Source organism: Puma concolor, chromosome E4 (genome assembly GCF_028749965.1).
Source record: "Puma concolor isolate L17-30 chromosome E4, mPumCon1.1.hap2, whole genome shotgun sequence".
In the NCBI taxonomy this organism is placed as follows: domain Eukaryota; kingdom Metazoa; phylum Chordata; class Mammalia; order Carnivora; family Felidae; genus Puma; species Puma concolor.
In genome coordinates, this window is record NC_141683.1 from 68,005,005 (window position 1) to 68,017,350 (window position 12,346).

The following is a 12,346-nucleotide window of genomic DNA, read 5'->3' on the forward strand; positions in this document are numbered from 1 at the left end:
GTCCCCCCAGAAGGCTGTGTTCCCGTAGCTTGTTGTACAAACTCCGCTCACGCCCTGTGGCTGGTGTCACAGACGGCAAAGGAGGGTCTTGGCGCGGGCGGCAGCAGGCAGGGGCATTGGGTTCTGACCTGACTCCGCTGCGGCTCGAGGGCGTCTCGTGACCTCTCATCACGCAGTGGGGCTTGGGGCGTCTTGGATCGTGCGGCTCGTGGCCCCTGCTGATTTGGGGCCTCCACCTGCCAGGCGGAAGTGACTGCAGTTCTGCTCGGCGGAAAGAGGATCCGGGGGGCGGGGGGGCCGTTCTTGACCTGAGTAAGGCTCGTGCCCCGGGAACGTGGCGTGTAACCTACAGGCTTCTCTATCCAGAAGGACAGGGCACGGGATTTGCGTGTGGCTTTAAAACGGGCGCATAGACCCAACATAACGTGAACCGCCTCTCCTGGAAACATTTTCCGCCTCTGTCCTCACAATCCGCATCACTCCGGCCTTCTCTGCAGGTTTGGGCAAGACGACCCCCGACCCTTCGGCTAGCATCACCATGGATGGCGTAGAAGTTCCCCTTGGGACGGGGATCCCGTCGGGCGTCAACGATACCTGTCTGCTATATAACGAGTATCCTTTTCCGCGCGGCCGTGGGCCGCGCCGTCCGCGCAGGGGGCAGCGGTCCCTCACGCGCCCAGCGTCCCGGGCGCAGCCTGACCGGAGACCCTCCGGCCGACGTGCCCTCGGCGGCCTGCCCTGGGGGAGAGAACGGGCGCTCCGCACCCGGGGGGCCTGGTCTGCGGGCTGTGACCTTGGCAGCCGCGGGCGCTCGCTCCGTCGTGAGACCGTGTGCTCCTTGACGCGCCCCCTCCAGGTACATTGTGTACGACGTCGCTCAGGTAAATCTGAAGTACCTGCTGAAGCTCAAGTTCAACTTCAAGACGTCCCTGTGGTGAGCCCGGGGACGTGTGGCCGAGGCGCAGCCGGGGGCGGGGGCCGGTGCGCCCCCGCTCGGCGGCCGAGAGCGCGAACCTTCCTAAATCCCCTCAGAAAGGATTCTCTGTGAGCGTTTGGTCACGTGTGAAACGATGTTCCTAGCTTTTCAAACCCCTCGTTTGTGTGGGTCTGGGGGTGGGACGGGCGGTGGGGTCCTGCCAGCCAGAAGCCGGGTGGCGACAGCTGACGATACACGAGAGGCTGGGGCCAGGTATTCGTCCAGACTAGTCCCGCGGGAAGAGCCAGGCCCGGTCAGAACGTCTGCCTTACTGGTTTCCCCAGGGGAGGAAAGAATAATCTTCCGCCACTTCTAAGCATCTGCCTTTAGTTCGGGTTTTGGAAAAATGTTAAGCGTTTATTTTGAGGTAAAAATAAAAACTAATTTCATACTACTTAGATTTTCTTTATTTTGCATCAATTGCCTTTTTTTTTTTTTTAGACCTTTCTCCCCCCTTCCCCGCCCCCCCGTGTGTGAGTTCTGTGGGGAGACCAGGAGGAGGGAGATCAACAATTTCTTCTTATACTTAGACCAAAAAAAAAAAAAGTGCTTTCCTTTTCTAGAGACGTGGACAGGGAAGCTCTTAAAATCTGTAGCGTAGAGGGGCCTGGGGGGCTCGGTCGGTGAAGCGTCCGCCTTCAGCTCAGGTCATGATCTCACCGTTCGTGAGTTCGAGCCCCACGTGGGGCTCTGTGCGGACAGCTCGGAGCCTGGAACCTGCTTCGGATTCTGCGTCTCCTTCTCTCTCCGTCCCTCCCCTGTTCGTGCGCGCTCTCTCTCTCTCTCTCTCCAAAATAAATAAACATTAAAAATAGAGCGTAGCGACTTAACAGCTGCATTTGAAATTCCCGAACCTCCCGCAAGCACCCCGTCTGGCGAGTGGAGACTATCGCTGACACCCCCAAGGGCTCATCGTAACTCTCAAAGCGGGACCAGCTTCTGCGTTTGTGTCCGCGCGTTTGGTCTCATTCTGGCTACGGTCTGGTTACTGTTCATGGTACAAGGTCCGCGAAGACCGGAGGGGACTTGGTGCCTGTGTCCGTGGGACCCCGGAACGGCCCCGGGCGGTGCCCCATCCAAGTGGCCGAAGAGCAAACCCCAGACGTCGGAAGGCGGCTTGCTTTCTCTGGCGGTGGACCCGTCGCGGGGCGGGATGTGCTGGCGGCTTGAGGCTCCGACCCAAGGGGCGTGCGGAAGTGATGCTGGGGGGGGTGGGGGGAGGCGGAGGGCCGTGACACGTGGACCTCCGACGGAAGGAGAACGGGGAGTGGGCGGCGCGGGGACCGCGGTCTGAAACCTTGGGTTAGACACAGGGTCTGGTGAGGGAGACCATGCAGGGGTCCCCCGGTGTCCTCCGCGACGGCAGAGACGCGAAGCAGGTGTTCCCGGAGCTGAGCTACACGGAGCCACGGTAATGGGCTGTGTGTGGCCGGGGCTGTGTCCCACGGTAGCCGCGGTCGTGACTCCACACGGTTACCTGAGGGCCACGCGAGCAAGTCAACTTGATAACAGTAGAGTCGTCGACCAGCCGAAAGCCCTTGGCGCCTTTGACCAGAGGCCTGCTGCCGATGAGAGCCATTCAGTCAGGCCCGGCTTCCTGGATCCCGACTGTTCTGTGTCCTCGGCACCCCGGGCGGCCCAGGGAAAGGCAGTTTTACCCTCACAGCCCTTGATGGGACAGAGTAGTTTCAGGCTGGAGTGACTGCTCAAGGGGTTCCCTGTAATCAACACTGGTGTCTTTTTTTTTTTTTTTAAGGGGACGTTAGGTCTGATAGGATTTATTTATTTTTAATGTTTGGGAGAGACAGAGCAGAAGCAGGAGAGAGGCAGAGAGAGGGAGACACAGAATCCGAAGCAGGCTCCAGGCTCCGAGCTGTCGGCACAGAGCCCGACACGGGGCTCGAACCCACAGACATGGAGATCATGCCCTGAGCCGAAGTCAGACGTTAACCCCCGGAGCCCCCCAGGCGCCCCGGTCATAACTGAGGTCTTCAAGAGATTTGCGTTTTGGAATTCACGTTCTTTTCTGTAAGGGAACCTGCTATGTTCTCCGGTATTTATAGTTTGGGTGTCTTTCCTCCCTTAGAAAACAGGTCCCAACCCAGGGTGGAGCTAAGTGCATCCTGGTGGTTAAGCCTTTCACAGAAACCCAAGCGAACAGGTGCAGTGCCGGGCCTCTGCCCTCTGCCTGCAGCGGGGAGCCGTGCACACGAGCTCGGCTCACCCGCCCGACCACGCCGGTCCACCCGGTGGCGTGTGCACACGCGCTCTGGTCTTCGAGGCCTGTCCCTGCAGGGTGTCGGCCGGTGGGTTCGCGGTGGCGGTTCTGCCTTGCTGCACTTGGGGTGTCGCCCCGCCGACGTCCCAGAGCCCAAGGACCGTCCCCTGAGGGAGAGGACACCCTCCCGCCAAGTCTGCTAGCCCTCACGCAGCCCGCCCCCACCGCCTCCTCCCCACATCGAGTGTCGCCGTTGAGGCTTTTGTCTCGGGAGTGGCTTCTCTTGCACCTGCCAGGTTCGTCCCGTTAACACTGCGGCATCACCCACGTTCCTGAGGGGCTTCTGTTCCCAAGGCCCCTTCCCTTAAATTCTGTGTCAATTCTCAAAAGGTTAGAGTTTGCACTTTTTCTTAAGCAATGGTATTTCCACCATTTGCAGGCAAGACCTTCAAATGGCAGGTTTAGGGAGGTCTGCTGATTAACCGCACCCCACGGTTTGCCCTTTTTCCTGGCTGAGGACCAGTCTCTAAAGTGGGTAATCTGGGGACACCTGGGTGGCTCCGTCGGTAAAGCGTCCGACTCTTGGTTTCGGCTCAGGTCATGATCTCACGGTTCGTGGGATCGAGCCCCACGTCGGGCTCTGTGCTGACGGTGCAGAGCCTGCTTGGGATTCTCTCCCTCTCTGCCCTTACCCTGCCCATGCTGTCTCTCTCCCTCTCTGTCCCCCCCTCTCTCTCACACACACTCAAAATAAATAAACTTAAAAAAAAAAAGTGATGGGGCGCCTGGGTAGCTCAGCTGCTTAAGTGTCTGACTTCGGCTGAGGTCATGACCTCCCAGTTCGTGGGTTCGAGCCCCGTGTCGGGCTCTGCGCTGACAGCTTGGAGCCTGGAGCCTGCTTCGGATTCTGTGTCTCCCTCTCTGTGCCCCTCCCCCACTCATGCTCTGTCTCTCTCAAAACTAAACATGAAAAAAAATTAACAATAACCATAAAAACGGACTCCTGTCTGTTGGTATCTATAAATGTTTAGGTAGGTCTGTCTGTAACCCCGGATTCCTCACCTCCTAGCTCAATGCATTTTCAACTCAGGACCTTTGGAGAACCAGTGACAGGTTCCATGTGGGGAAACGGAGGCAGGACTCCAGGTGTACTCCTGGGGGTCGCCTGAGCCATGGCCCCGGCCTGGCCCTTTAACCAAGTCTTTCTCCCTCATTGACCAAAAAGATGACTCGAGCCATTCAGAATCCCTGAAATCTTTTGGTACCTACCTCTTCGAGTTGTTTGTTTAAGATTTTATTAAAAAAAAAAAAAAAAAAAGATTTTAAGTTGTCTCTACACACAGCGTGAGGCTCGAACTCACAACCCTGGGGTCAAAAGTCTGACGCTCCACCGACACAGCCAGCCGGGCGCCCCCTTTGAGTTGTTTTGAGAATGGGTGTGCTGATCCCTGCGAAAGATTCGGTGTGGTTCCTGACCCTGATGCGCCCTCAGTGCGTCTCCGCCGTTACCGCTGAAATCCCAGCCCAGGTCTGGCCGCGGCGTGAGTCCACGCAAGAAGCTCCGGAGGGAAGAGGGGAAGCCGGGGACCAGGACAAAGACACCAGCCCTTGTGCTTCGTAGGGGGGACTTGGACAGTCTTGGGAGGAAGAGCCCAAGGCTGTGAAGGGGCCACGGGCGCCCCTTCCATCCGTCACGAAGCCTCGCCGTGACCCTGGCCCTCCCGCTCCGCGTGGCACCGTCCCCGTCTGCCTCCCCGCATCCACCTTGACTGACAGGGACCAGTCCCCACCACTGGCCTCACCAGGCCGGCCCCGCTTCCAGGAGGCAGGCCCTGCCAGGGCTCAGAATAGCCCAGCCGCCGCCTCAGCAGATGGCCGGGCTAATTTTAGCCGTGTGGTGCTCACCCAGGGACCCGGCCGGGCTTTGGAGATTTGAATAAGCCGGTGCGCCGCTTTGCTCTGCAGCCGGCAGCAAAGCTTTGAGTTGTTGTGACCCGCGTGTCCGCCCAGCACTTTCCCGGCGTCCCAGAAAGACGGTCTTTGCGGGATTCTGTTTGCTCTGAGCCAACAAGAGCCCGAACTACAGAGCCAGGGGGCAGGGAGGCCCGTGGGGCGCTGGGGACGAGCCTGGAGCCCGAGCGCCGGTGGGGGCGCGGGGGTGGGAAGCAGGGTCCTGCCTCGCTGTGGCCGCTAACAGGCAGGCGGCGGGGTCCTCGGTGTCCTGGGCGCGCGGGCTCTCTCGGCAAAAGGAAAGAAGAAAGCTGATTCTCTAGCCGCCCCCCCACCCCCACCCCCTACCCCCGGTTCCTTCTCTGGGCCACATCTGGCCGATGGGCTGCGTTTTCCGGCCACGGAAGGACCGACCAGGAAGAAATCGGCCACAGGTGGCAGCAAGGACCCGGTGACAACCTAGTGTGGAGTCGGCAGCTGTGGAAACTGAGGCTCAAGGAAGTAGCAGACTGCCTGGGGTCCCCACACAGGTCAGAACGGAGCTGTTTTGGGGCGCCTGCGGGGGCCCAGTCGGTTTAGCGTCCTGCTCTTGATTTCGGCTTAGGTCACGATCCCACGGTTCGTGGGTTCGAGGCCCACGTTAGCACGGAGCCTGCTTGAGATTGTCTCTCTCCCTCTCCACCCCTCCCCCTGCCCAAAATAAGTAAACGTAAAAAAAAGAATTGAGCTGGTTTTTCCAGCGTGATGTTCCTCACGAGTCCCCTTTGGACTGACCCCCCGCTCTCCCCACTCCCAGAGGGTGAAGAGCCAGCCCCGTGTGGCCCGGAGGCCTGCGTCGCGGCTGCCTCGGCCCCTCTCTCGGCCGATGACTAGCCCCTGGAGAACGGTGAGGACAGAGCCAATGGCAGGAGAGTGAGGAGCCCGGGATCTGGTCCGTGGCCTCCTCCGCTGGGTCCGTGAGCTCCTAGAAGGTGCTTCGCGGTCATCGGTGCTGGGGTTCTAATTCGGCTCTGTTCTCTGGGCTTTCCCTTCACGCTGGCCACGCGGCCGACAGCAGGGAAGGAGACAGTCGCCCCCTCGTCGTTCTCTTTCTCCCGAAAAAAAAAGGGAAAAAAGAGACTTTTCTCCGTTGGTCCCCGGGGACTGATAGGCCAGGTCGGGCCACACGCCGAGCCCCAGCCGCAAGGGAGGTGGATGTGGGGTGTCGGGCATCAGCAGCCTGTTTGGGCCGAGGCGGGCCCCTCCAGCAAGGACCGAGGCGGCACACGGGGGCGGAGGGGGCGCAGAGGCGTGGGTTCGGGCCCACGTCCTCTGGGACTTCTCTGGACGTTCAAATCCATGGCTGCAGAGCATCACGAAGACATTCTGTGATTTTTTGCGAAGATGGAAACCACGGAGACAGAGCCCGCGCCCAGAACGGTTCAAGTGGCGGTACTCGGGCTAATCTCGCAGCCACCGTCCGGCTTTGGTGACGCTGCCCAGGTCGCTCCTGGGACAACTGAGCTCTTATTTTCCTCTTGGTGTTTTGCCATGAACTCGCCCCGAGGATGGCCCGTCCTCCCCTGCGTGTCTGGAGTGGGAAACCTTTGCCTGAGCAGTTCCTGGGTCCCGGTTGTCATACTGGTGGTGATTCGGTGCCACCGCGGTGCCCAGGACACCAGGGACAGTGTGACGGGCAGTGACAGGCGGTGAAGACCCCAGGGCGGGGCTGGCAGCCCTCTGTGGGCAGGGCGGGTGGTCCCGGCAGGGACTGGGCTCCGGGCAGCTGACTTGTGGCAGCGACTGAGGGAACGCACGCGACACCCGCCAAGCTAACACGTCACCCAGCACGTCTTATCTTCATCGTGTCCAACAAGCACAGCATGTGATCAAAACCATTTCATTTTCTCCCGCTGCCCTTTGAAAGTTGTTCGGAGGGTGGGGGCGCCTGGCTGGTCGGTCAGAGTGCATCTCTTTGTCTCAGGGTTGTCAGTTCAAGCCCCGTGTTGGGTGTAGAGATTACTTAAAAATAAAACATTTTCCTTAAAGCTTACTTATTTTGAGAGAGAGAAACAGAGAGAGAGAGAGAGAGAGAGAGAGAGAGAGAATGAGCGAGGGGCAGAGAGAGGGAGACACAGAATCCGAAGCAGGTTCCAGGCTCCGAGCTGTCAGCCCAGAGCCCGACGTGGGGCTCGAACCCGCGAACGAGATCATGACCTGAGCCAAAATGGGACACTTAACTGACTGAGCCACCCAGGCATCCCAAAGCATTTTTTTAAAAATAGGGGCGCCTGGGTTAAGCATCCCACTTTGGCTCAGGTCATGACATCACAGTTCGTGAGTTCGAGCCCCGTGTCAGGCTCTGTGCTGACAGCTAGGAGCCTGGAACCTGCTTCGGATTCTGTGTCTCCCTCTCTGTCCGCCCCTCCCCTGCTCATGCCCTGTCTCTTTGTCAAAAATAAACATTAAAAAAAATTTTTTTTAAATAAATATGGGGCGTCTGGTTGGCTCAGTCAGTAGAGCATGTAACTTGACCTCAGGGTTGTGAGTTCAAGCCCCATTTTGGGCGTGGAACCTACTTATAAAATAGAATAAGATAACATAAAAAATTAAATAGTTCAGCAAGGGAACCTTTCTCCTGCCCCCGGAAGAAAAGTCCGGGTCTCTTTCCTTCCATAAAAGACAAATGGCCTTTCACACCCCACGATGACCCTGAGATTCAAACACAGTTTCGGCTTCTCCCCAGGCACTGACCCCTGACCTGGCGGGAGGTTCTCAGAGGCCTGGGACTCTTCTCAGACTGTTTCCCCTGCACACGTGCTGTGTTTTGAGGTCTCCCTCCTAACTTCAATCTTAACACCCCATTGCACACCATTTCATTCCACCCTCGCTCCAACCCTGTGACGTAGACATTAGTGTCCACAGTCTCCAGGTGGGAAACTGAGGCACAGCTGAGTCACTTGCCAAAGGCCGCACAGTCACGTACACGACGGGGCTAAGTTCCGGACATGCCTTTCGTTGCCCGAACCCTACAGGCCGTGCTGGACGGGCGGACCGAGCGACAACCCCCGTCACCTAACCCGGCAGCCGATGAAAGTTGGGTTCAGTCTTTTGTACAAAGGAAGGATTATCGCACCTCCGAGCAATCTTCTGGGCGGGGGGGGGGGGGGGGTGGGGGGGGGTGGGGGGGGTGGGTGGAAATGCTCTGTATCTTGGTTGTGGTATCAGAGTCACTGAGTTGCTCATTTTAAGTAGATGCTTTTGGGGGTGCCTGTGTGGCTCAGTCGGTTGAGCGTCCGACTTCGGCAAAAGGTCATGCCTCTGAATGGAGCGAACACCGGGTTTGCCCTCTTCTGACCTCTTCATAGCCTGCAGGGTGGGGGGCCCGACCCGGTGACCCCCGGGGGTGAGACTGTGGTCCCCGCCACACTGCCTGGACCTGGCTGGTCCAGCCGGGAGCCCCGGACAGCGCGCCGACCCGTGTCCCCCTTCTTCTTTATCTGTAAAGTGGGGCTCACGGCACCTGTTCATGAAGCTCTTCCAAGGACAGGTGGGGTGTTTTTCCTCTCCAGTTTTCGCGAGTTAGTAGGTACGAAGGACTTAGATCGGTGCCCGGTACGCAGTTACTGGCGTGGGGCCACGGCAGCCAGACCCACATGGCTTCAGAAAGTCTCCCCGACACCCGGTCATCACGGAGCCCTTCCGGCCCCCCACGTACCCCTCTCGGCGGCCTCCGTCCGTGTCAAACGTTTCAACCATTACACTTGCTCATCAGACCGTCTGCATGTATTAACTTTTATTACAATTGGAATTAGACGTAGAATTAGTTCAATACCGCGTCTTAGGTTTCCGAAAATCTGTGTGGTACAGCGCAATGCAATTCTGTGGGAAAAACATTTAACTGTACATGCCTAGAAGAGAAAAAAAAAAAAAGATCAAGAAGACAACCCCCCCAAAATGTAAAAACGTCACTCTCCGGCTGGTGGACTGATGGGGGATTTTTAATCTTTGGGGTTTTTCAGGGTTTTTCACAACAAGGCTTTCGATTCAGGTCATAGAAACAAATGAATGTTTTGATTTTTTTTTTTTTTTAAGCTTATTCATTTGTGAGAGACAGCGAGTGAACGGGGGAGGGGCAGAGAGAGAGGGAGACCCAGAATCCAAAGCGGGCTCCAGGCTCCGAGCTATCAGTGCAGAGCCCGACGCGGGGCTCGAACTCACAGACTGCGAGATCACGACCTGAGCCAAAGTCGGACGCTCCACCAACTAAGCCCCCCAGGCACCCCAACAATGAATGTTTTTAACATGGCTGGGGAGTCTCTGTGTTCCGGCCACGCTCTCCTCACCCCTGCACTCGGTCCCCGGTATCCCAGTCTCTCCTGAGTTTTCCCCAAGGCAGGCCTGAGACAGAAGACACTGGGGGGGGGGGCAGAGGGCACCACGGTGGCTCCCTGCTGGGGCCTCCTTCACCTGCTGCCCCCGCCCCCTCACCGGGGCCCATTAGCACCTGCGGGGCTTCATCCCCAAGAGGCTCCTGGCCCTTAGTCCCAGAACGCTGCCTGACAGAGGGCTGTGGCCTCGGTGCCCGAGACAACTCTTTCCAGGCCTTGCACCCGGGCACCGCCCGCTGGAGAGACATTTTTCTGCACTTCCAAAGCACCGTCGTCTTTTCCGACCGGGAGGTTGGGTTTTACAGAGGAAAAGGCCCACCTGGTCGAGGGTGGACCCCGAGGCGAGGGAATCAGTGAGCTCTCTGGCTGACGGAGAATAAGGGACAGCGCAAGAGGGGCGAGTCCCCACTGTGAGACCTCGACAAGCTCCAGGAGCTGAGGCAACGTCCCCCAGATGGGCCCTGAGTGCTGACGCTTACCGGCTCGCGTGATGAAAACTCTCGAAATGAAAAAGCGTCGAGAGCAAAGCAGGGGTGTCCGGGCCCCCTCCTCCGCTCCCCAAGGGGTGCAGGGGTGGAGGCCCCCGGGGAGGGGCGAAGCCTGCGCCCAGCCTGGCCAAGGGTGTGCTGGGCCTGGGCAGTGGGAAATCCAGAACGGAGTCCCCGGCAGAGTCCCCTTCACCTTAGAAGTCCCCGTCCTGAGTGACCCCCGAAAAGGTGGATTGAAACCCAGGACGTCGCCCGTGAGGGTGCAGTGAACCTACCGGCCCCTGGGTGCCCCCGCAGGGTGATGCATGGGGCACAGAGGGAACAGTGGCTGAGCCTGAACGTTCTCTCCACACCCCCTGCCAGTGCCCAACGGGACTAAGGGGCAGCACAGGATCAACCCGGCACCTCTTCCGGGCCAGGACAGACGCCCGGACCCAGTTCGTTTGGGTTTGATTTTGAATGTTTATTTACTTACTTTGACAGAATCCCAAGCAGGCTCTGTGCTGACTGACACGGGGCTCGAACTCAGGAACCGTGAGATCATGACCTGAGCCGAAATGGAGAGCCAGATGCTTCGACTGAGCCGCTCGGGCCCCGGGCCCCAGTTTTTAAACACCTTGGCTCTGTTGATATTCTGCCCCAGGTGCTCAGCTGAGGCATTTCAAGGGCAAGGAACCACCTGTCTTAAGAGTTCCCCCCCCCCCCCCCCGATCTATGGAGCCACCGGACTGAGAAAGCCATTTTACATCCTGAAGCCTGTAAGCACTTCCTTCTCCGTTTCGAAGAGAAAATCGTTTCGAGAAATGATTTCAGGGGTGCCTGGCTGGCTCAGTCGGTGGAGCATGTGACTCTTGATCTTGAGGTTGCGAGTTCGAGCCCCACATTCGGTGTGGAGATTACTTAAAGATAAAATCTTAAAAAAAAAGAAGAAGAAGAGGAAGAAGAAAGAAAAGGAAGAAATGATTTTATAGAAAATCTTTAAAAAGACCTAAGTCAAATGTTTACATATAGCCTGTTCTTTGTCATTCCGAGAAACCCTCTCGGAATCACCATCTTGGAAAGAGCTCGTATTTAATGAAATGGAAAGCAAATAAATTAAGGGACTGAAATGAAAGAAGGCTTCTCAACCTTGACACTATGAACATTTGGAGCTAGATAATTTTTGTAACGGAGCGGGGGCCGTTAACAGCATTCCTGGCCTCCACTCACTGATGCCAAGGGCATACGTACACTGCCTTTGGTGGCAGTCACAAACGTCCCCTGGGGGGACAAAGCCACTGCATCAGATGACTGCAGCCACGGTCAAAGCCTCAACTTCCCTGTGAATCAAATCATGAGCCACAATCACCCAGTTAAGTGGCTTCAGAATCCCTGACCCACAGAAACGGTGAACTCATAGACTCTACACAATAGGTAAAATATATAATACACACTTGATACAATGTATAACGTGCATAAAGTTCTTGGGGGTGTTTATCGTGCTGCCATAAATAATCAAGTCAGCGGGCACGTGAGCTGTTCAAAGGAAAAGAAGCGTCCTCACGTTTCTTCAGGTTCTCAGGAGGCACCTGACCCCAAACCGTTTAAGAACCCCGATCTGGGCCAGCCTCCCTGCCAGTGTAAAAATCCTTTGCACAACACTCCTGAGCGCTGGTCAGCCTCGCGGTGCTTGAATAGTCCACTGCCTCGTAAGGTCACTCCGTTCACCGTTAAAAAATGCGGCTGTACTGAACCGAGCCAAAGTCTGCTGCCTGAGCTCCCGGCCCTGAGGCTGACCAGTTTTTTTCAGGTTTCCTTACCAGTTCCTGGAACCCTATCAAAACTTAGCTTCTCTGTGCCCTCCTCCCCCTCTCTCTCTTCTCCCTCCCCCCACCCCAATCCCTACTCACCTGTTGATCTGCCTTTCCTGGACTGTTTCCTTCAAGGCCCCTTTAGTGTCCGTTGAAATCCAACAGGATACTTCCCTTGGCTCCTTTGAAACAGGTCCGGCCCCATTACTTCCAAAGCCGGCCACCGTGGCTCAGAAACAAAACAGACACAGGAGAAACCACAGGGCAACGAACCTCTTCCCAGAACGCGCACAACCAGGTGGACGCGGGATTTTCATTGGCTGGGAGCTCGTGCAGTAGGAGGTGCTTGCTGGCGCTCATTGGCTCAGGTGGCACGGCCCGGCCCACTCTCACTGGCTAACTGCACGGCCCGCTCTCATTGGCTCACCGCATGGCCTGCTCTCATGGGCTCAGGTGGCACCACTCAGCCCGCTCTCATTGGCTCACCACACGGCCCGCTCTCATTGGCTCAGGTGGCACCACTCAGCCCGCTCTCATTGGCTCACCACACGGCC

At 57.5% G+C, this 12,346-nt stretch overlaps 1 protein-coding gene and 1 long non-coding RNA gene across 3 annotated transcripts in view; one reads left to right on the forward strand and one right to left on the reverse strand.

Moving 5' to 3' along the window:
- The window catches only part of PARP1 (poly(ADP-ribose) polymerase 1), a 38,434-nt gene extending 37,064 nt beyond the window's left edge, over window positions 1–1,370 (forward strand). For both annotated transcript variants that reach the window (XM_086694303.1, XM_086694304.1), the window contains 2 exons: window positions 498–612; window positions 857–1,370. In XM_086694303.1, coding sequence (XP_086550429.1) covers window positions 498–612; window positions 857–938 — 197 coding nt within the window. In that variant the 3' untranslated portion in view covers window positions 939–1,370. The remainder of the gene's footprint in view (window positions 1–497; window positions 613–856) is intronic.
- A 7,527-nt stretch (window positions 1,371–8,897) lies between these two features.
- On the reverse strand, window positions 8,898–12,120 carry LOC147572766 (uncharacterized). Its single transcript, XR_015246118.1, has 3 exons — window positions 11,892–12,120; window positions 10,478–10,549; window positions 8,898–9,034 (listed from the first exon to the last, which is right to left on the reverse strand). It is a non-coding gene; the product is annotated as an uncharacterized LOC147572766 (long non-coding RNA).
- Between the last annotated feature and the right edge of the window lie 226 nt (window positions 12,121–12,346).